This window comes from Terrapene carolina, unplaced genomic scaffold, assembly GCF_002925995.2.
Source record: "Terrapene carolina triunguis isolate 2854851 unplaced genomic scaffold, T_m_triunguis-2.0 Scaffold210, whole genome shotgun sequence".
Lineage (NCBI taxonomy): Eukaryota > Metazoa > Chordata > Testudines > Emydidae > Terrapene > Terrapene triunguis.
In genome coordinates, this window is record NW_020664561.1 from 26,262,410 (window position 1) to 26,286,891 (window position 24,482).

General features: G+C 38.9%; 1 protein-coding gene across 1 annotated transcript in view; it reads left to right on the plus strand.

Moving 5' to 3' along the window:
- Positions 1-2,830, plus strand: part of LOC113405044 (nuclear receptor subfamily 5 group A member 2-like) — a 127,646-nt gene extending 124,816 nt beyond the window's left edge. Inside the window, exon 8 of the mRNA XM_026655593.1 lies at positions 1,051-2,830. Within this exon, the coding sequence (XP_026511378.1) occupies positions 1,051-1,298 (248 nt within the window). The 3' untranslated portion in view covers positions 1,299-2,830. The remainder of the gene's footprint in view (positions 1-1,050) is intronic.
- The last annotated feature ends 21,652 nt before the right edge of the window (positions 2,831-24,482 follow it).

Sequence of the window (24,482 nt, forward strand, 5' to 3'; positions counted from 1 at the left end):
TTAATTTCTAGATCTTTTTGTTTTAGTTTCTAACTATGCTTTCCATTAGTGTTGTCTTTTGCATTGAACAGAACTTTAATTTACACTTTTTTGAATAAAAAAAAAAGATCAGCATCTCAAGGACTATAATACTGCAACGTAGACACATCAAAATAAGTATACCACCAAACTACCTTTTATGGAAATAAAACAGATATGAATAGTTCAGTAAACCATCTACTTCAACATTCCTAGAAAGCTCAAAGGTGCTGTATAGTAACTGTAGATAATCATATGTTGTTAGAATGAACAATTTGCCAGTGCCCACCTCACCAGTGTGAATGACAGTTGTCCAATAGCAAAGAAGATCAATGTATCAAAATTTATAAACCACATTCAGGTTAAAGGGCACTTTTCTTATCTTTTATTCTGTCCAAAGGACATGGGTTTTATTTTATAAAGATCATTAGTCATTGAAATATATATTTTAGAGAGTTTCTAGTAGGTAAGATTATTTTGGCAGTCACTGGAGTGTACCAGATGGTTCATTAGCATAGGCTAGACAAGTCAAAGGCTTTCAGAATCATTTAGAAAATGTCAAACAGAAACAAGAACCCTGTCACTTTTTATTAGAATTAACTACATCATACCCTGGACACAGATTTCACCTTGGGTCAGAAAAATTAATACAGAATTATATGAATTGTTTAATATACTGGGTTAAAGATAGGTCTTCCTCTGGGGACTCATTTGCTGGCAATATATTATGGTCATCTACTTCAGAAATCTTCAACCTTTCCTTTTGTAAGCTATGAAAAGAGTTGACCTTGCTCAAAATCCATTGGTGTCTAATTGATTTGAGGTATATGCAAAATTTCAACAAGACAGTCTGCTAGAGTTCTTTTGTGATCATTTTCCCAGGAAAGTTGGGGAATGGATTTACTGAATATTCAGCAGCATGTAAAGTATGCTTTTATCAAGAGAAAAAAAAACATCCTTTAAGTAAAACACTGCTTTAGTAAACAGGAATTCAAATGCAATTGAAATGTTACTTTCTTTTTCCCCCATCAGATGTCAAAAACCTTGAGAACTTCCAGCTTGTGGAAGGTGTTCAGGAACAAGTGAATGCTGCTCTGCTGGACTATACAATGTGCAACTATCCACAACAGACAGACAAATTTGGGCAACTTCTCCTGCGGCTACCAGAAATCCGGGCCATCAGTATGCAGGCCGAAGAATACCTCTACTACAAACACCTGAATGGGGATGTGCCATGTAATAACCTTCTCATTGAAATGCTGCACGCAAAGAGAGCATAAATTATACCCATTAGAGCTTCTGCTTTCAAGAAAAAAAAAAAAAATACTCTGAACTGCTCCAAGCAACGCTAATTAAAAACTTGGTTTTAAGACTTTGCAAAATGGTATAATAATCAAATACTTAATAGTAAATAAGTGATGTATCAGGGTATTTGTATTGCAAACTGTGAATCAAATGCTACACATCCCCAAAGGAATCTGTATAGGACTTTGTACTGGAATGAAACAAGCTTATAAGTGGATCTATCACCAATGTCAACATGAAAAAAACCGGAACAATTCTTGTATATTTAACTTTTCTGATCGCCACTATGAAGAAATTTAGGAACAAACTGATCTGTGTTATTAAGCTAATATAGTGGAGAAATTGAGTGCACTAAAATCCTTCATTGTACAGCAGGACTTCTAAAACAACTCTAAAGGATGCAAAACTGCACCACCACCATCTTCTATCATCCTTCCAAGGACCCAACACTTACTTTGCCTGTGATAAATGTTGTGGCACCTATTCAATCTGTAATAAAGGTCTGGAGTAGCCACATACTATATAGTAGCTCCACCAAATCATAAAAGCCTGGTTTTGAATGTCTGTGTCTCAGGCCTGCAAATAGATAATATGAAGAGTCTGTTAATAAGTTAGCTTGACATTCTTAATATGTTCTGAAGTTTGTTTTTTGTGTGTTCATGTAATTAAATCAGGCAGTATCCCTCTTCTACTAATATTACATGGGATGGCTATAAAACATCACAAATAGTTTCTCCAATGCAAATTTGCTAATTCAACCATGTTTCAATTACAGTATCAAAAACGTGGCTCTGGCATTGTCTAAGATTTTCATGCCAAATAAGCTTGCTGAAGTTTTTAAGTCTTTTAGCATCCTGTTTAAAGTTAGTTTCTTTTAAAAATAAATAAAATCTTCTCAGATTTCAAATGGTAACATTGCTAAATAATGCAAGTCAACATCTAAAGTGCATTTAGCTATGCAAAAAAACCACAACAATCAAAATGTATGAGCTGCTGAAGTCAAACTGCTTGCTAAGAAGTGATCTTTAAAATTATCAAGAAAAGACAAAAGTAAGTTTTAAACATAATTTAAATAAAACAATTTTTTTTTTAAAAAAAGAGTTAGGTAATTAAAATATTCTGCATGGGTAAAGAAGAGTGATACTGCCATGTCTCTGTAGACCAAAGTCTGCTGCAGAACAAATATTGGAGAAGGACAAATAATTACATCTCTATCCAAATGAAGATATCAGTATTATAACATGTAGTGCCACAGTTATGAAGTCTTGCCTTATTTCATTATCCTAAAAGGTAACTGGGCAAATGTGGATCAACATATGTTTAAAATAGAGTATTAATACTTTACATTAAAAAGAACCCTAGTGTTTACATTCTTTAGGTCCTGTGGGAAAAAAATCTGTGATAAGATTGCAAAGAAGTGATTCCCTTAGTGTTGCTTTCTGATTGGTAATTATTTTACCAGTACTGAATTACTGTATGTCGTGAGACACTAAAATCAAAAAGGGAATCTCATTTAAACTGTAATTTTTTGAGATTATCGGCTGCACAATCACTTGTAGAAACTGTATAAACTCCTAATCCCTTAATTTTTTTTCCATGAAGATTGCTGGCTTTTGAATAGTTTATTTATATTGTATATCATAGTTTCCACTGTAGACAATTATGATGCTAATTTATTGGTCCTTGGTTTCATCTTTATATAAGATATAGCCAGAATGAAGAAGCCAAATATATGTGTTTACTGTAGCATGTCTTCAAGTTAGTGGAACATAGTTCAGGGACATACAAGGGTCTTTACAAATTAAAATCATTCACTTGATTAAATGTCTGTAAATCTTCATAATCCTAAATGTAGTTTATTTAAATCTATTGTAAATTATGTGACTTGTAGCTTCTTCTGGTTTATGTGAATTTAACAAGGTGCATTCTTATCTTAAATTCTTTTCCAAACGTACATTGTATACCAAAGACATCAGTTATTTCTGCATTAGTATAAAACAGATTATTTTAATCATCTGTATTAGTCATCTCTAATACTCTGTCCATGTGTAGGGTACAAACCTAGCTAAGCCTAGCGTCAGCAGCACCTAGATGTCTGTCTCACATCATGGAATACCACTCATGCTGTTTTACAGATCAAATGTAATATGAAAACATTTCACCTGAGTATCATGTATAATCAATAGGGATGGAAGCATCACTTGAAAAAAACAAAACTAAATTTATAGAAAGTAAGATGTGAATGGCATTTGAGGGTGGTAGTGAAGTTGCTGTGGTCACATATGTACAACATGGGTATAATATTTCTTTTTTCTTTTTCAAGTGTTCATATTCTGTAAATTCTTGATTTGTTTTTATGGAAACACTACAGTGAACCTCACTGAATATTAAAGCTTAAAAAATAAACAAAAATGTGTTGCTAACTGTATACACAGCACCATTATCTATATACAGGACAAGAGTACTAATATAAGGATGTAAAAGACAAGCAACAATTTGCATACAATTTAATGGAAACAGTTTCAGATAAACTATAACATATATTAGCAGTATCTGTGGTTCCAAAAATCCCTCCAGATTGCCCAAAGTTTTCAAACAAAAATCTCCCTAAGTTAATTGTTAACCACTTTGTAACCAGACATTTACTTATGACTGCCTTATTGATTGCAGGACATATTAGTAAAAGCAGACTGAAATACAAAGGTTTTGGCTTTGCCTGGTTTATTATAGTTCTGTATTTGTAAGCGGACAATCTGTAATGTCTGAATATTTGTATTACAGATGTTCTGCAGCTGCCTTGGATTTGAATCCATGCAACTTTTAGAATGTGCAATTAGTTACTTGTTGAAGTTGAAGTTCTCTTACTGTATCAGTGAAATACCTATTGTCATGTCAGTTCTTGCCAGGAGTTATGCATCACCAATGGATTTTTTTCAGTATTTCAATAAATATTGATATGCCCATCCTGATTACTTTAAAATTGTTTTATGATAATCCCATTGCATTGGAAACTAAGTCCTAGTCAAATAAAAGTCAGTTACTCGAGCAGGAGTTAAAAAATACTGAAGATGAGGCCAAAGAAAATGTGATGCAGAAAGGAATAGAAATTTGCATGTATGCAACATTACATTCAGAACCTCAGATATCATGATGAACATGGTGTAGATGCATATGCTGAATGCAATACGCATGACTTGAAAGAGTGGATAAGATCAATCTTCTTTCAAAATAGCATATTTATAGATACATGGTTATATATGTATTTTTAAACAGCATTCTTAGTTTTCTAATAGCAGTTTGATATTCAATGTTACCTACAAAGATAAAAGAGAATCAACTAACAGCATTCAGGAGGACAGCAGAGCTCAAACTAACCTCTCAGCAATGTAAATACATGACAGGGTCAGGGGAAACTCCAGAGCTTCCAACACAACTGCCACAGGACTCTGCCAAAGAGACAGATGTTGCTGCTACTAAAAAAAGTATTTTGCCTGCCATTTCAAGAACATGAGGAATAGTGGTACACTATGATGTGTCAATAGAATCCTACTACTGAGATCAAACACACCTCGCCCCAATTCCTTTTCTAGCTTAAAGTGTTTGTTCTCTTAGGTCCTGATCAGTCTCCCACTGAAGCCAATGTTAAAACTTTAGCAGTGCAAAATTAGGTCTAGAATTAGTGGTGTACAAATATTTTGCTTAAAAGAAACACAAATTTTAAATTCACTAAAGATATACAAAAATTAAAGATAATATTGTGTGGCTTAGAGGTTGGAGGAATATGTTTTTATTTTGAAGGAGCATAGATTACAAGAAAATTTTGGATCAGCCCACACAGAAGATATGTCAAGTTTAGCAATTTAGCATCACCTAAGAAAAAACTTCCTAATAGCGATCGATTATGAGAGAGAGAGAGAGAGAGAGAGAGATGTATTTAGTATCCACAGTACACACAAACTAGGAGGGGATTTTAGCATTAACTAAGTTTGACATTGGTTCTGAAGCAAGCTGATGTATGTTTTTATTGCAAACATGCAAAGAGAGAGTTCAATGTAACTCAGGTCAACAAAGTTCAACACTTAGTGATCTTGACAATTTCCTGGCATGCTAAATAACAGTTTTCTTTAACCCTTCACTGGAAGCCTGTAGTTTAGTCTCTAACATAAGCTATATTAACAATATTTTCACTCTCACCAAGCATTTGCTGTGTGCAAGATTACACAATGAGCTACTACCTTTCATAGGAAAAGTTATTGTGTAGAAATTATCTGCTAATATCTAAGCTGTCAATATTTGTAGGTCCAAGAGTGTTAAAGTAACAATGATCATAGCGTGGTTCAGCCAAGTTACAGCAGCATTATTAAGTATTGAATATACACGGTATTAAGCCAGTCTTATAGAGGTACCCTAGTGATGCTGGAATGATTCAGGTCACCTGTGTGTCCTCTGCTATTTGCATATATGCTGAATAAAAAATATTTGTAACCCTTCTGCCAGGTGTTGCTGTGGACACCAAGGGCCAGGTCCAATATTGAGGGGTTACTTTTAACATTAAAAAACAGAACTAGCTTAAACCTCCACCCAGAAAGCTGGGAAAATTAAACACCACCCCTGGGTGCCTCTAAGGCCTGGTCTACACTACCCCCCCACTTCGGACTAAGGTACGCAAATTCAGCTACGTTAATAACGTAGCTGAATTCGAAGTACCTTAGTCCGAACTTACCGCAGGTCCAGACGCGGCAGGAAGGCTCCCCCGTCAATGCCGCGTACTCCTCTCGCCGAGCTGGAGTACCGGCGTCGACGGCGAGCACTTCCGGGATCGATTTATCGCGTCTAAACCAGACGCGATAAATCGATCCCAGAACATCGATTGCCTGCCACCGGACCCTCCGGTAAGTGTAGACGTACCTTAAGAGGCAATACTTCCCCACTCACAAGCATTGAGTCTGTGTATAACAAAAGGAAACTTATTAAGAGCAGGAGGAACTCAGGATTAATTTGGGAAACCACTGCACCACTTATTCAAAAGTATGCAAACCATAATTAAACACTCACCCTGCAGTATCATGGGAAATAGACCTTTGCCTCTGTTTCTCACATTGTGGTGTCAAAGTCTGATGGACAAATGTCCCTTTAACATGCTATGCCTCTTTCCCTCCACCACGCCCGCTCACAGTTGGTTGTCTGAGATCAGTGAAGTCCCAGAATTCAAGGATGTGCACGTAGGTTCACCTCCCACCCCTGAATGGGAGACGGAGGAGGATGGTTTGAGCAATGCCTCTGCTCATCCCTGTCACTGTGGTCTCTGCCACTGCTTGCCTTTGTCACTGCCATCTTTGCTGCTGCTCAGTGCCACCTCTGCTTCTAGCTGCCATGCTGTGTTCAGCAGTTCCACCACTTAGCCCAGTTCTTAGTGGTTTCAGCTCTTAGTGATGTCACTGGGTAGGTCTTTTCCCCCAGTTCCTCAATAGATGGCAGGGGAGAGCTCACTCAGACTCTGGCTTACATATTAGTTTAAGTATAGCAATTTGCCATTAATATAAAAGAGATGCGCTAACTGACACAGGCTTGGGACAACCAGGTCCTCATCCACTGGTGTAAACTGATGCAACTCCATTAATGTCAATGGAACTATGTCAGTTTACCCCAGCTGAGCACTGGTCCCAGGTTTACTAACAGAGCCAGCTGCAGAGTAACCATCAGCTTCAAGGGGACCTCCAGCTGTTACACTCTGGGTATAATGAAGAAGTCACAAAGTAAAACCAACAGGGTGGTAGGATGCAAGTGTAACCCACACACCTTCTGGATGTGGTGTTCTGTCCCATCTAGTGGCACTGAGACCACTTAAAAAGAGAGTTAAATGAGTCTGGTCTACAGCCCTAACGAACAGGCAGTTGTCTTTTAGCTCATGCAGTAGAGGCTCATGCCCTAAGCTCCAGAGGCGCCAAGTTCGATCCCGCCCGCCAGCTACTGGGGTCTGTCGGCATTATACAAGCTCTTTAATCAATCCTGTGGATCAATCTTGCTGTCACAGGCCAAAGCACCCATTTCATAGTGGCACGTTGAAATTAGTGGGAACTTTGCCCAAGTCAGAACAGCGAAGGGACGGCAGGATTTGTCTCCATAACACCGCATAAAACTGAAAGGGAACCAGTGGCATCAAATTAATTTTTTACAGGTTCTTTTAGAGTAGAGTTGCAGTGGCAGAAAAGGTTTACCACATTATCCTCTGTTTAGCAGCCATTGGCCATGTGAAACCCAAGTGCATACTCATAAACTGAGTGCTAAACTGTCAGCTTCACACTGTGTTTAGAAACAGCTGTCCTAAAGATGGAGTACTTTGTCTTCTTTCCAAAATGGATGCCCTCTCCTTTGATAACGGGTCTAATCTGTTAGTTATCAATAATTATATTTAACATGCTGCTAGCATTGAGACATTATGCATCAACATCTCCCTAGTGATATCAGTCAATATTCCTTTCCTATGGGAATACTCCACCCCTAGCATGCAGCCTCACACCCAGGCCATACTCTGATGAGATTCTATTAAGGAGGGGTGAATGGAAAAGTCGCATATTGGCAACACCCTCTGGCTTTACCCATGGTCTATATGCTCCATTGTTTAACGTTTGGAAAGTGTTTTGAGAACATCAGCAATAATGCACAGGATTTGTAATATGCATCATCACTTTCTTTTAATTATTTGTAGGACATTTCCAGACTGACTATTTGTTGTATATATTGTCTTTAATATTTCCAAAAGAAATAAAATGGAAATTTCAGCAGTGCTTTACAGTAGTGGTGTAAGTATTTTAAAGATGAAAACATGATAAAGGCCCCCGAGTGTTGTTAACCAGTGCTTTTACTGACCAATACATTCTTCTACTCCCAGAGCCCTGCGTCACTAGAGTGGGGGAGAATGTTCTTGTGACCACTGGAGTGAGGTCAGTTCTCTGGAGAGTTAACTGGTGTTCTCCCATCTTCCTTCAGTGTAGTCTTCAGAAACATAAGCACCATTGATGGAAGTCATGCAGCATCAACCTAGAAGTAAAGAGATTCAACAGAAGGAAAAACTGGCTGTTGTGGTAAAATGTGTGTTTAGTTGCCAGAAATACAGACTGGGGGGATTCCCTTCTCCAGCTGTCAGGTAAACTGTAATCCATCCCAATATAAAAGTAGTTTCAGAGTTTTCATTCCATCCATGGGTCCAGCAGGGCCCATAATCTTTTTAAATTAACCTACAACTAGGTGGCTATTGCATATTTCTTTAAACTGACTGCCGTACAAGCACTTCATATTCTGACTTGTAAAGGATCACAGAGAGACCTAAAAACTAGATCTGGAGCTTTCCAGTGCAGATTCTAGATATTATAGTACCTAGCACAATATATCACAATGCCATAAAGTTGAGAGGCTCCTATCATGCAATTCCAGGTGAAAAGCTGTTTTCCTTACCATTCATCATTCTCAGAAGCCATATAAGAGTGAAGTGGGTAGGTATCTTACAGGTGAAGTTGAAATGGCATTTTCATTATTAAACTCCTGTTTTCAGAAAATTATAATAAATTCCTTCAGGATAAAGTTTGATATGATGGCATCTCAGCTTGGGAGAAATTTCTTTTGCAGAATTTGAAGAAAACTAGTTTCTCTTTGTTGTTTTACTTAATTTGGTTTGTTTGTTTTATTTCAGTGGTTCATTGTAGGATAGATGTTAATTTCCAATGTGAGCATGCTTTCAGAGTGGGACTTCTCTTTCTTTGAGCTCAGATCCACCAACCCTTTAGACTTTGCTTTTGAAGTACTGCAAAAGTGAGAAGCTGGAGATTTCCACTTGCTCTGTGATTTACATTCCCTCATGATGCCAGTTTCCTGTTTTTCAAGTACTGCGGAAAAGTTTTCCAAATATGATACAAAATTCAACAGAGCATAAGAATACAAGTCAATCAGTCCAACGTAGCCTGATAAACAGTGCAAAAATAACACTGTGATCCTCAAGAGCAAAGGATCTCAGACTTGCTGGTAAAAACTGTAGTGTGTGCCATGGGCCCCAAGTTAGTTCAGGACTTTGTAATTTGTCAGTTCTTGATTCCTTTATTACCATACATGTATAACATATACAACCAACTGCACCTGGTGCCATGTCCCTTTGGAAGACCACAACCTTGTGGAACTTCATGATTCTGTCTAGGTCTACATGCAGCAAAGGATGGAAGAAGTTCTTCAATGCACACTACAGACTGATGAAATTAATACTCTGCAGTTCTGTAGCATCTTTTATCCAAGGCTCAAAAGCATTTTTACTAAAGTAGGTAAGTACATTGAGACAGAGAGAGATAAAAGGGACAAAGTTTCAAGTGTCTTCTAATTTAGGGGTTCCTATCTTGAGATAACTATTGGCGTAGTCTAATTTCAGAGGTACTGATCAACTCGATTCCAGTTGGGGTGTTGGGTACTCTCGTATTACTTGAGCTAACAGATGAGCTGGAGGACTATTTGCATTAGCATTCCATAATGAGAAATATGCAGTTGTGTCCATGTCTATGTTATTGTGAACACAGCCCATAAAATGTAACAGGAAGGAGATGGGGTAAGGGAAGAGCAGAGAAAGAACTTGGAATAAAAATACAATACAATTAGAAGGAAGCACAGATGCGGAATATGACATTTATGTTTCATAAATATTTAAACTTAATTCACTTTTCTAGAAGAAATAAAACTAAATAAAATGCTGGATTATTACCATTGCTTTAAGTCTTGTATAAATTATTGTTTATGTATTTCGGGGAGCTGCTATATAAAGTGACATTGTTATTAATTTATATCTAATACATCTCAGCTTTGTTTTACACAGTCTATACAAACTGAAGGTTAAGAAAACCAGAGCATTGTATAATTGATTAAATATGTTCAATCAATTCATTCAGATCATGCTGTGAAAACTGAAGCCTCTGATTAAATTAGACCGTTTTTTATTTTAAATCATACAGTATGATTGTCTCACAGACTATTAAGAAAATGCAAACTGTAAAAAGATTGTTTTCTATTTAGAATATAAGCCCCCAAAATATGATCAAAAGACTTTACAGTGAAGTCATTTTTTCTACAGAAAAACTTCTCTGTGAGTAAAAGTTCACTGTAACTGGATGTACAGTTCACATTTTGCAAAGCATGGAACTCTCGTTCTACTTCATTGTAAACAGAACTTCATAAATTCAAGTTCATTAAGGTCCTGACTCAGCAAAACATTGAAGCATATCTTTAACTTTGAGTCCATGAATAGTTCTGTTGATGTCAATAGGACTACTTGTGTTCTTAAAGTTAAGCACGGGTTTAAGAGCTTTGCTGGATTGTGGCCTAAGGGAGAAACTCAGCTGGTGTGGAGACCCCATGCATGGCCCCCTTGCATGACTTACCACCAAGACATGTGTACTAGATGGGACATCTACCTCAAGTTCTTAATTCTTTAATTAAGTAATTAACTAATTACTTAGTTTCCTGACACGTCACTCATCAATGCAATGATTTTATTTTGTTTCTATTCCTTTTGGAAAATTTGTGTGCTTGTTTTTAAACTTCCAGTTCAGTTCATCATTCATCTCCACCCATCTATTCCACCCTAATTCCAATGATTAATTCACTCAGGCTCTCCTACTCAGACCAAAGTCCTTTTTAACTTGAACGCACTTCTGTTTCTGTCTCCTGTTTGCTGTTTTCTCACCTCCTTCTCTCTCCCCTCGGTCTCTCCCCTAAATCTGTTCTCTATCTAATCTCTACATCATTTCTCTCCTTGTAGCCTCTTTTTTCTGTGTCTCAAAGAAAGCTTACAAATCAACTGAACAAAATGTGTGAAAGTTGTCATGAATATTACCTATGTGACCTGAAAATAGTTTCAAGGATTCAAAATAACATGCCTGCTGTGTTTATAAAGCAGCAAAATGACCAAAACATGTCAAAACAGGAAAAGCAACAGCTGGCCCTGGTCAGATCAGCCTGAAGAATCATCCAGCCAACAGCAAAGACAAGGTCATTGGTCAGCCTGCTGCATCTTGGCTCAAGTGAAACTACTTTACAGAATCAAATACCTATCTGTATTTAGTAAATTTGTTTTCAGAAAAAATGACATCTGAGAATTTTAGTTCATGAACTGGATCTCAGGATGAACTGTTATTGGTCCTCAGAAGTAACACTGAGACCACTTTATCACTATCATAATTAATTAATTTAGCACCAACAATGTGCTTAGCTTTCTCCAGTGCCTACAAATAAGACCGTCTTTGCCGCAAAGAGTTTACAATACAGGATAGATGGGACATCTAGAGGTGAGGAAATATTAATGTGGATTTTGTTTGCTTTCCTAAACTTTGTTATAACACTTATTGTGTATCTTGCAGGGAAAAAAAGTTGCATGATTTCTTGCAGTACAAATCATACAGGGCCGTCCTTACCCATACGCAAAGTACGCAGCTGTGTAGGGCACCATGAAATTTGGGGCACCAAATTTCCTGGTGTCCTGAGCAGCTGCGTGCTGCTCCAGCCCCTGCTCCACCTCTAGGAGCATTCAAAGACCCATCTACACAAACGTTTTCAACACTATGGTCAAGTGAGGAAGCTGCATATATGAAACCCTACCATAAAGCAGAGTTCTGAAAACTACTACTGAATTCATTTAATTGCATCACATTTTACTTATTTCTTCAATAGACACAGAATGTATCATGGAGCATATTGTTCTTATATAAATTCATAGTATATTTACATATGCAAAATGAAGTTCAATAAAGAGAACTTAGGGGGTTGAAGGCTACACAAAAAGTAATTATGCAAAACAAGAACAAAATTCCAAAGAGGAAGAGAAGTCAGATATGCAAGGGTGATAGAATTAAGGCCAAGGATACTGTGAAAGCTAGGCTGATCTTCCCAATAGTTGCTTTGTAGTTTAACTCTTGCCAAGTTTCAAAGCTATAAGAAGGGTCGCCCTAACCAATATAGCTAGTCAAAATATAGTGAAGATTTTTTGTTTTGTTTTATTTGGGGAGGGTAATATGCATAGGTGCAGGAAATAAGATATGGTTGGCTCTCAGCACCCTCGCTATACAAATTGTTTCAGCACCCCTGATTATACACGTACAAAATGTAATGACACCAAAATTTAAATCAGATACAACACAAAGAATTTGACATTTTTGCCCTTAATAGTATAACCTATTATGAAAAAATATCTTTATCTTCTCTCTTTCCTTATCTTGCAGAACTCTTGCCAACCCAGCATTTTAGTTTTTTTTCCCCTTCAATGGGTTAGTCTTCAGTATTAGAAATTAGACAGGGTCATCTCGCAGCAACTAATCTCAAGCTTCAACATTCAGATCTGAACTTCCACATGTCTCTGATTTTTGGAGATCTTGGGTTTTGGATACTACCCATGTCTAATTCCAATGGTAAATACATGTTCTAATGGTAAATACTATTTCACCTTGGAAACTACAGTATGTGCCCCTTCAGAAATTGTTTACAAGCAGCCCTTCCACGGAGAATACCAATGTTATACTGTTGATTAACATCCTTTCTTTTCTTTATTGAATGAACTGTTAAAAGACCAAGACATGTTGCAGAGATAATATGAACTGAAATACATGGAGCAGTTGTTACACGCCAACCTATCAAACACTTATGATAGCTTCATTACCGATCTAAGTCCAACCAAAGCAATTCCTTCAACTTTGTACAAGACAATCTGAAGAAGACTCTGCTGGGGGAGTATTGTGCAATTCACTATCTTACCAAGCCAGAATTAATATGCATAATATATCTTATTTGCTTGCTGGTTAATCCCACGGCTGCAAAATCTTAGGTCCAAGAAAATCAATCCAAGACAGCACAGCATTGAAAGGTACATATATATATACACACACTATAGGGTGATATTAAAAAAAAAAAAGGCCAGAGTTTAGAGTTCAAAGTGATAGCCTCTTTGGAAATAAAATCCCACCCATTAGTTCAGAAATTTGATCTCATCATGTATTTGTTGGATGACGACTTTGGGGGCTGTATGATCCTGCATGAGGAAATGGTACGTTGAATATTACTAAATTATTTTTAAATTTAATTTTGGATGAACCTATAACAACAACAGAACTTTGTGTTAAAAAAGTGATACTGTGCTTTTAAACATAACAGAAAACATAATAAATAGAGGTGCCTCCCACACACATACAGAAATCTTCACTGTTGTATTGCTATGAAGGACTTAGCCTAAAGACAATTTACACTGAAAACTAAGAGTCTGATTTGCCCCTTGCCTACACCAGTTTTACGTGGCTATAACTTAATGAAGTTACTCCTGATTTACACCAGTGTAAGCGAGAAGAGAATCAGACCCTAACCTTTAGTCTAAAAAGACAGTTTCATTTTTTCTATAAATTTTATACCTTATCAAGTTATTGATCAGAACAGGGATCAGACTATAAATGGGAGGCTTGCAACCACTGATTTTCCTGATTTATTTTGCTATTTGATATTTCTAAGCGAAAGTAAAAGAAATGCCTGCTCAGAGTCACAAGAGAACGTTTTGCAGCAGTTGATGTGCAGAAAGTTTTATTCTGAGCTCTAAGAGGTGCTTAGCACACCAACCAAATATGTAGTCTACTGGGTCGCTGAACTATAATAAAAGACACCATTAAGTGAAGCATTTGATGGAGGTGCTTGACTCATTGGGTCGGTGGTTATAGTCATAAGCAACTCCTTGTGAAGCTAATGGATAAAAAAAATAGCTATTTTGATTTCAAAGACCAGCCTCTCTTTTTAGAGTGGGGTACAGTTTATAGTAATGCATACAAGTAGTTCTGACACTTAAGTAGAATACAAACTGCCACTGCAAGAGATTCAATAATATTTAGGCCCGTAACAAAGAACATTTACAGCCACTGTTGCCATCAATGAATTCGTTAAAATAAAACTTTACTACCATTCTCCCAGGTAGTCTGAGATTACAGCAACTGCTCTCAGGCTCTAGCTGATTTTCAAGAATCATCCCTCCAAACTTGATTGGAGATTGCTGGAAGGCTGGGCAAAACTATTAGGCACATATTACATTTTCCCAAAAGTGAGATTCTGTACCCCCATATAAAGTTACTAAAGACCCACGCATCCTGGTTTTCCTATTGTCTTTCTAGCCAGCCAATCCCAATCCATTTCCTCTTAGGATCCCACATGCACTGCATACCTTAAAGCCAATAGGACTAACTCTGTTCTAGGTAGTATATTTCTAGTTTGATGTTTATGTTTAGAGCATAAATGTCCCTGGATTGGTGGATCATAATTCTGACATAAGAACCAGGAACATGGCCAACAGCAGATGATTTAGCACAAATTAGCCAATTAATAATCGGTTTCATCACTCTGTTTTTATCAGGCTTCAACCTAACTTTGTGAAATACTGTATTATTGTAAATACTTATTGTTCAAACTAAGCAGGCACACAGAAGAGCTGTGCTTTGGTCCTGGAGGAGCCCTCTCCTGTATTTCCATATCCAGAGGATCTGAGAAACCACCCCACTTTTTCTTCACCCTTTTGAAGCACATTTGGAAAAGTTAACTGGTAACAATTAGGCTACAATGTAATCTAAAGCCTGGGTATAGGAAGAAGAGTCGCAGCACAATGCTCAGCTTTTAAGAATGACCAGTAGCTGTTCAGAAACATTAAGAACCCTGAAAACATGGGGAGAAGGGGAAGGTATGTTGTTTTACAACATGAAAGCAGCCATGTTTCACAATACTGTAACCAAACCCAGCTTGACTGTGGGAGAAGAGACAGAAGAATGAAATAAGTCATTTTACTGGTATAATTTTTCTTCACTTTCATAGTAAGGAGACTAAGCCAGAAAGGCAAGGCTTAGTGGAGATGGTCAGTAGCCAAAATAAATTGACAGTTTGAGTCCTCAGCCCTCGCTTGCTCTTCAGTTGCCTATGATGTAACACTGAGCATATGGCTGCATATATTTGTTGACTAATAACCAGAAAAGTGAAGGGTCAATACTAGCTACATTACTATTAGACAGAGGGGAGTTGGGGGATTTCCTCCAATGCTCCCCACTCCCATTCTTCATCCATTGTATTGTAGTTTAAATACATTAACAAAATAATTATATTGCATTATTTTAATAAAATATGCAGAATTTTGCAGAATTTTAAAATATTGTGTGCAGAATTTTGAATGTTTGGCACAGAATTCCCCCAGGAGTAATAAATGTGAGAATGTTAAATAATGTGGCTGTTTAATTAAAGGAATGGAGTGTAAGAGATGGCAGTGGCATTAAATCCCCACACTTCCACTTGTATCAAGCAGCATTGCAAAGTTACCTAGACTCATTGCAATTTTTCAGTTTTTGTTGCTCTCATTTCTATGCGTGCTCTTTCTTCATAATTTTTAATTATTAAAAAGTTGGATAACAATTAAGAATGATAAGATGGACTTTTCTTGAAATGCATTTCCCTGTAGCACTAAGTAAGATGTCATGTTACTAAACTACCATTAAAATAATTTCCATTAATGGCTGGTTATGAATGGTTTCCCACTCCAAAACACATTTACTACTGCAATAAATAGGGCTGTATTATAAAGGAAGTACAAGCCATTGTTCCATAAACAATTTATTTATTATTTATGATATGTAAATTCCATCAATAATGCAAATTATGACAATCTAAGGAGGAAAAATGCCACCTAGTATATTTAAAGCAGTATGTTTTGTTTTGTTTTGTTTTTTAAACTAGTGATCTCGTCCCAGCCAGTCACCAAATCTGGATAGCTTTTAAATCCCTTTTTAACACCAACATCCTAGAAGAAATTGCATCGGCTGATGGAAAGAAATTTTTATTATGTCTAGCATATACCAAAGGAGACACCAAGTTCCCATGTAATGCAGACTACAGTCTCAGTCCCAGCAGCAGTCACTTGATATCAGTAGGCAAGCTCTGAAATGAAAATGACATACTTACAGCAGCAGTACCTCTTAAGCAGGCATGTAGTGATCAAAGAGAATAGTGAAGTAGCATCTGTTAGGTCGGAGAACTGCTTCTTGTCACAAAATGTGCCAAACTGTCAAGCTGTCTGTGACCTATTACAGCTACCATTTGTAACATAGCCACCCGACTTGAGTTGCTGTCAAAACAAACAAGTATCTCAGGAACCATCATACAAGAAAACACTATTGGCAGAGAGGTGTAGATATAAAAAAAAAAAATTCTATATCAGTAAAGGCGTAGCACTTCGAAAACAAGACCTAGAAACCCAAACAGCAAAAACAGCTTATAAATTTTTCTGCCTCAGTACGGTTTCCCCTGTATTGCAAAAATCAGCAGAGGATTACTATTGTCTTCCAACCTAAGCACAAATAAGGCTTTGCCATCTTTCCTGCTACCAAGAAATTTAGCTGTGTTTTCCATTTCTAAATGCGCTAGTCAGAAAATATGAGCCTCATGACGCTGTAACAGACTTAGGTCCCAATCCTGCAAATGGGATCTTGACTTCAATTGGGACTACCCTAGAATTTAAAGTTAGTAAACATAAATTTTTGCAGGATCAGGGCAATAGTGAGCTAGATTTTTAACAAAATCAAGGCAAATCATTTAGCCTCACAGTTAACATACGTGCATCCACTTATGCTCAGAAAAATGTAGTTAAACTGTAAAATGAGTTTGAAGGTTATATGCCCAGTTATGATTTCTGTATGTTTACTGTTTCCTGTGACCCTCAGCAATGATTAGTGCACCATTTTAGCAATGTGCTCTCTGGGCTATTAGTCACATGCAGCTTAATAGAAAATTATTAAACGCTCCTTCCACCACACTGGGTCTGCTGCTGGGAAATATCAGTAAAATGGCACAACAGTAGCAGCCACAGCAACAGAGTTGGAGAAACAGTGGCAAGTATTTCTGGAAACAATTTAGAAACTTCATTTTTACTATAGTCATACCTCAGCTAGTCAAACCTCAGCTACACAAAATTATTTGTTATCCAGAACAGGACTATGACCATAGATGTTTCTTATAATGAAAATTCCTTTACTGCCCTTGGAATTCTCCTCTAATTCTTCATCCCCCATTGGCATTTTTTTCTCCAAAGGTCTGTCTTTTCAGTCTTTCAGACCTCTGTTCTCTACCCTCAGCCTGACATCACCCAGGCTGGATGAAGATCCCACTGCTGGCTAGGACACAGTCACCTTGAGTTGAAGCCAACCAGCCACCAACCTAGCACTAAGCTATGTTCAAACATAATTTTGTAAAAGAAAACAGCGTAAAGGTGTCCAAGATTAGAAACAGCAATGATGTTAAAGATGGCAGCCAAGTTTTTACAGCTTCTACTCCCATGGGCACACGACTGCGCAAAACACTGCTCAGTTCTATTGGTTGGAAAAACAATGTTATAATATATGCACATAGCACTGCATTTTGATTTATTGCCCTCTGATGGTAATTCCAATTAAATTCCACTTAGTACAGGAAATGCCTTTTGACTATGGTACGCAAAATCTTTTAATAGAATGTTGATCATTTCTGTGTTTGCAGGATGAAATTAACATATGCTAGGCTATTAGCTGCAAAACCTAAGCTCTCTTTTCACTCTTCTTATGAAAATCCAGGGAATATGCAAGATACTTCTAGGGAAATGACACTTTTCAAGCGACTACCTCATCCAACAACTCTGAGTATATCCTCCACCACCACCACCCAGTGACATCATATGATACAATACAAAGAGTGCACAAACAAAAGCAAAGACTGTAGATGGAGTGGTATCAGAATACAGCCTATCTGGTAAAAAGGTAATCTATGGGGTATATTGGTATGAATAAACCAGCTAGTATACATACAGGTTTTCTACTAGTTAGAAGCAGAACTTCTCAACTTTATATCATAGACCTTTCACTGCTCACAAACAACGGGATTTGTCTTTAGCTCCTAGGAGTAGGAGTGTCTAAGTTCTAACCCTGCAGCTGTTGTTAAGTGCTAAGTGACCATGCTGCAAAGAGACAATTGTGAAGTCCTAGTACTTATGAATTTGTAATAGCATCAATTCCATACATTTTGGGTTGGGGGTTAAAGAGGGTAGATGATCTGCAAAATGGGTACTCACCAAAGTACATTACCAATACCATCTAGAGGTGAGGGTAATATGATGTAAGAAATTGACTAAAAGGTGTGAGATCTTCTTGCAGATATTACAGTGGCAACAACTGAAAAGAGAAATGATTCTAGTAGGTTCATAAGTCCCTCAATGAAGGAAATACAGTGATTTGTAATGAAAATGTTATTGCTTATTCCCTGTAGATTTTCTTGTGAGTCCCTCTCAAACGTTGCATGGAATTGTACTTTGCTTTTGTCTCTATGATATATGCTGGTCTGGGGCTACTTTCAGCCAGTGGCACCCTCTGCAGTCGAGCAGCTGTTATGTCAATACTGCCTCAGTTTCCCTTTTGTTCAACCAATCACAGATCGGCCACTTGTCTGGTAGGTCCTCAAAGTAACTCCAGCCCTCCACCAGGATTGTTAATAGTTTCTCCCCTCTCAGGGCAGTAAAGAGTCTAGTGAGTCAACAGGCCGGTATCCCTAGTATCTCCATGTTGGGGTTCAGACCTCTTTGCTCAGCAGGCTTTAATAGCTCCTTTGCTGGAGTTGGTAGGGGAACCCAGACACACCCACTCCTCTGGGTTTCAATCCCATAGGCCACAGAGCTGGAGGAAGGGAACCACTTGGGCCATAGTGCCCACCATTTTTTTTTCTGGGCCAGAGTTGAGTGGTGTTGCAACCCCATGTACTAGGTCGTAATGCTACTTACTCCTCACTAAAATAGCCAATGCTTCATTCAGAGAAGGAATATTCCCTTTCTCCTTCAAACACACTATCATCCAGCCAACACGGAAGAAACTCACCCTGGATACTACAGTCCTAGCCAACTATTGGCCAGTGTCAAACCTGTTATTTCTGAGCAAGCTCATAATAGGCCTTTGGCTAGATCTGCTAACAAGCTCACCTAACAGAAGCCAACATTCTAGACCTGGCACAATCTGCAGTTAGGCACAGAACTGAAACCTCTTTAGTGATATTGATGGATAACCTCCCCCTGTCAATGGGCAGAGAGCAGATGTCCTCAGAGAGAATGGATACCATTGACCAGGAGATACTGCTGTATCGCCTGAGCGGAAGAAGGAGCCCAAGGTAAAGTGCCAACATGGTTTGAGTCCTTCCTAGAGCGATGCACACAAGGAGAGGTGACGAGAAACTGAAACTTTACCACTAGATCCCTCACTTGTGGGGTTCCACAAGGATCAATTCTCTCTCTGGTCCTTTTCAATATCTACATGCAACCACTAGGTGGAGTGGTTAGATGATATAGACTAAAGGGCCAGCAATATGCAAATGACACACAGCTCTACTTATCCTTCATCACATACAACACAATCACCACCATCAAGATGGTCCAGTGCTAGGATGAGATAAGCTCATGGGTTTAGGACAGCTGGCTGAAGGTGAACCCAAGTAAAACAGAGGTGACACGATTGGGCAGAGCAATTTGCAACCATGGTGCAGTCTCCTTTGGTTGAAGGTTCACATCCACAATTGGTCAATGCAGTCTGTAGTCCAGGAGTACTCTTGGATTCCTCACTGATGCTACAGCAATAGCTGCGAATAATGCTTTTTACCATCCCCGGTTGGCTGGGAGACTCTGTCCCATCCTAGCAGACGAAGACTTGGCCTCACTTATTCATGCCTTTGTCACCCCTCAGCTGGATAACTGCAGTGCAATATACCTGAACATGAAACCTTCAGCACTTGGGAAACTCCAGCTAGTACAAAACACTGCAGCACATCTCCTCAGCAACACAGGCTACCATGAATACATCACACTTGTTCTCTGCTCTCTACGTTGGCTTCCCATACAATTTGGAATCAAGTTTAGGATCTCAGTCTTTATCTTCAAAGTGCTCCATGTCCTAGGCCCAGCATACCTAAAGACTATTCAACGCTCCGGAACAAAGACAGTGTTCAACAACTATGCTCCTCTGGCACAATGGAAATCTCAACAATAGAAGTAAAGCTGGTCTGTGCAGGACAAACAATCTTCTCCAGGGGATGGTTCCAGACTGTAGAGTGAGGTCCCCCAGGAATTAAGGACTATCACAAACCTTACTTGTTTTTTCTCCAAATTCAAGGCACATTCCTTTGACCTTGCCTTCTCTAATATAAATCCATAGCAAACAGGTACATTTAAAAAAAAAAAAAAAAAAACATAGCAAAACAGGACACTCCACTGCACATGCTGCTTCTTCTGGGGAGATGATGAGAGAACAAACATGTGACAGATGTGTAGTCATGTTGCTTAATGTACTACTGGAAGGCACCTGGCTACTACAGTGATGTGCATAGTATAAAAACCTATATAAGAATGGAATTTGGAGGCAGTGGGTTTAGGGGCTCATGAACCAGGGGGTCAGTCTGCTGGGGGAGAGGGCATATGAGAAGGGAAGAGAAGGATCAAAGGCAAATCTATGGGCTTTCCACTTTAAATCGTGCTCTGCAGCCCCTGAATCTAGAGATCCTGTATAAAGCAGTTTCCCCTCCCGCCTCATCTCTTATTGTTGCCCACTGTGCCTCTCTTGTAGACTGTTTCCCAGGCTCACATTCTGTGATCCTCTTCCTATGTAGGTCAAACGACCTGGGAGGCTTCCGACCAGTCTGCTGCTGAAGGCCCCTGCTCTCAGTGGTTCCTCACCCTCCCTGGCAGCCACCCCTCCTTTCTGACCTGCAGGCTTTTGGTCTCCCAAGGTGTTGCAGAGTCACCAATCAGCCCCCGCTGAGGAGGCCTCCTGTAAACCTTTTAGAGGCTTGGAGAGGATGGAGTCTGTACAGCCCATAACAATACCACAGAAATAAATTTTATTTCTTTCATAGAAGAGTAACAAAGATGGCTGCAAATTTCACACTTACAGAAAAATATTTTGTTGGTGGAAAAACACTTTTTTTTTTTTAAACCAGAGTAAGATTTTACATCACTATATTAATACATTTTATTATGTGCTACTGTCAAGTTTGTAGTTATCACATAATTAGGTGAGTTTTTTAAGCATTTCAGATGCTGTTGAGTACATTAATTTCCATGTGTATCTAAATTCCAGGACTTGCTGAGGAGAATATTAAATTGGGCTGGACCTCAGGTATATTAATGGTTTGGTTCAGATACCTTGAACCCGTCTCAGAAACTTATGCAAAAGCTGGAAATTTTATGAGATCATACTGTCTTGAAAGACACTTCCTACTTACCAACGTCAGTCAGGCTGTGATGGCAAGAACCTCTCTCCCATATGGTAGTACTTTCACTTCTGCATCCAGCTGAAACCAGTAACTGCAGAAGCAGGGAAAAAATAAGTAAAAAGCGAGGGAAATATTCTGCTCTCAGACATACCCATGAAACTCCCATTGAGGTCAATGGGGCCTATGTGTACAGAGTGAAGTGCAGAACTGTGTCCTGTAAAAAGTCTATACAAAAATTTAAAAAAATTACTTCACTTATGCAGGTTTAATTCAAGTTCTGAAGAAGTGTTCAGGTAGGTTCGTAGATATTCCAAATCCATTTGCCCATCCCTAGAGACTACTGGTTTGATCCTTCACCTTTAAAGTCAATGGGAATTTTGCCATTGACTTTAACAGGAGTAGGATCAGGCTCTGTCTTCCTAAATGTCATATGTATGTTTCAAACATAAATTTTGCCACTCAAACCTCCGTTTTGGTCCTTAAGTTCCTATTCAACTCAACCATTCCTGCACAAGCCATGTGGTTCCAAATCCTGTTAAATTGTTTTTGAATGTGAAGCATTTTCATTAAGTTCTATTGTATTTTAGGACTTAGACTTCCTGTCCCACATACATAGATCCCTGTGCGTTGACCCAAGCAGTTGGTAATATCTGGAATAATACGTTGCAAGAGCAATGGCGCCTTAATGATGTATTACATGAATACATCATTAAAGCTATGGCATTCTTATGATATATTAGTTTAATACATCACAGCAGTGCCATAGCTTAGACAATATATTACTCAAAAACATAGCAACGACTAGAAAGATCAAGATAAGTTTTGTATTTTTTTCAATTTATTTACACTATGAGGGTTTTTTTAAGTTTCAGAAATAAAATAAGCGTTCCCTGTGGACAGGAGATTGCTAGTGCCACCTGATAAATGTGGAGGTTCCCTAGAATCCCCTTCACATTTCTCTGCCCAATTCACCCCTCCCCCACAACAAAAAATCTTTACAGCATAAATGAGCAAAGACACCTCCATCTCCTCAAGGAACAGTTCTGACAGTTTGCCAGAGCTCTTCACTTTGATGTCATATTCTATTCCTTTTACAGTCAGCCGTGTTTTCACACGTTCATAGCGTATGGGTTTGGGTTATTTTTCCTTTCATTCTTTTGTTATAAAAATAACTATTAATACTTAGTGCTAATTCAGGGTGAGATTATCAGATTGCAGTCTAGACTGTTGTGAGGGATAACACATTGTTGGAGCAGAAACAGCCCAGGAGGGTTCTGTGACTCCTCAACTCAGTGTCTTCCCTCCTTCTCCAACAATGCATTGCCTCTCACAACAGGCTACTCGGAAGAGGGAGTAAACAGTGCCAGCTCCACTGCAGTATACACTCCCCAATGCACTGGCACAGCCATCCCTTCTACACCCCACATCCACTTGTGCGAGGCAGGGCACCTAGCTCCCTTACTTCTTTGTGCTGGCGCAGAAGATAAGCCACAAACTGGCCTATAGTGTTTTCTGATCTGAGAAGCTTAACGCACTTCACAAAAGTAGGCCATCATTATGCCCACTTTATAAAATGGGAAACTGATTTTCCCAAAATCGTACAGCACGTGAGTGGCAGAAGCAGGAACAGAATCCAGCTCTGACATCCATTCCAGTGCCCTATCCAGGGGGCCATGCTGCATTTCCCTGGTCTCACTGCTGGAATTCCAGTGTGGTTGGATTATATTAGGTCAGGCGGAGCCACAAAAATATCCCTTACTTAATGATCAGCTGACAGAATGCCACAGTGACCCTTCTCATGCCCTGCATCACAGATTGTTTTTAAACCCTTCTTCCACATGTCCAGCATTCACTGGTCCATGGTTCCCAAATCCCATTGAATTTCAATAATTCTGAAAACATAATCCAACTATACATATAAAATGATTGGGTCTAAATCAGCTGTTACCACTCAAGAAAGAGATCATGGAGTCATTGTGGATAGTTCTCTGAAAACATCCAATGTGCAGTGGCAGTCAAAAAAGCGAACAGAATGTTGGGAAAGGGATAGATAATAAAACAGAAAATATCATACTGCCGCTATATAAATCCATGGTATGCCCACATCTTGAACACTGCGTGCAGATGTGGTTTCCCCAGCTCCAAAAAGATATATTGGAATAGGAAAAGGTTCAGAAAAGGGCAACAAAAATGATTAGGGGTATGGAACTGCTGCCATATGAGGTGAGATTAATAAGACTGGGACTTTTCATCTTGGAAAAGAGATGACTAAGTTTAAAACCTCTGTTTGTTCCCCCTGGTTACAGCGCACATACAAAATTTAGTGAAGATGTGTGGAACCATCAAAATATAATTCACACCCATGTAGTACACAATCACTAGTCCCTCCTTTATGCTTGCAATTTAAGAATAACCTTAATGAAATACAAATTAATTAGCTATCTTTTCATCTTCATGGCAGTATAATAGAATATAGCCCTGTAGCGAAGCAACGACTCACTGGCACGGCGCCTCCTGCTGGTTGCTCTGGGAATTAGCTCTCTTCCAGCTCAGAGCGCCCTCTGCTGGCCGGCGGCTCACCTGCCTCAGGCCCCCGTATCCCTCCTGGACCCCAGTGCCCTTTACCTCAGGGTTCTGCCCCAGCAGTACCCCCACACTCTGGGTCTCCCCTCTCAGGGGAACCCCCAACTCTCTAAACCCACCTTGCCTCAGTGGCTACTGCCAGTCGTCATCTAGCTCCCACTCACTGGGGCAAACTGCAGTCTGTCATGGCCACTTATCATTGGCAAGGGGGTCAGACCAGCTGCCTCTGCCTAACCCCAGGCTGCGCCTCTGCAACCCTCCGTACCTGC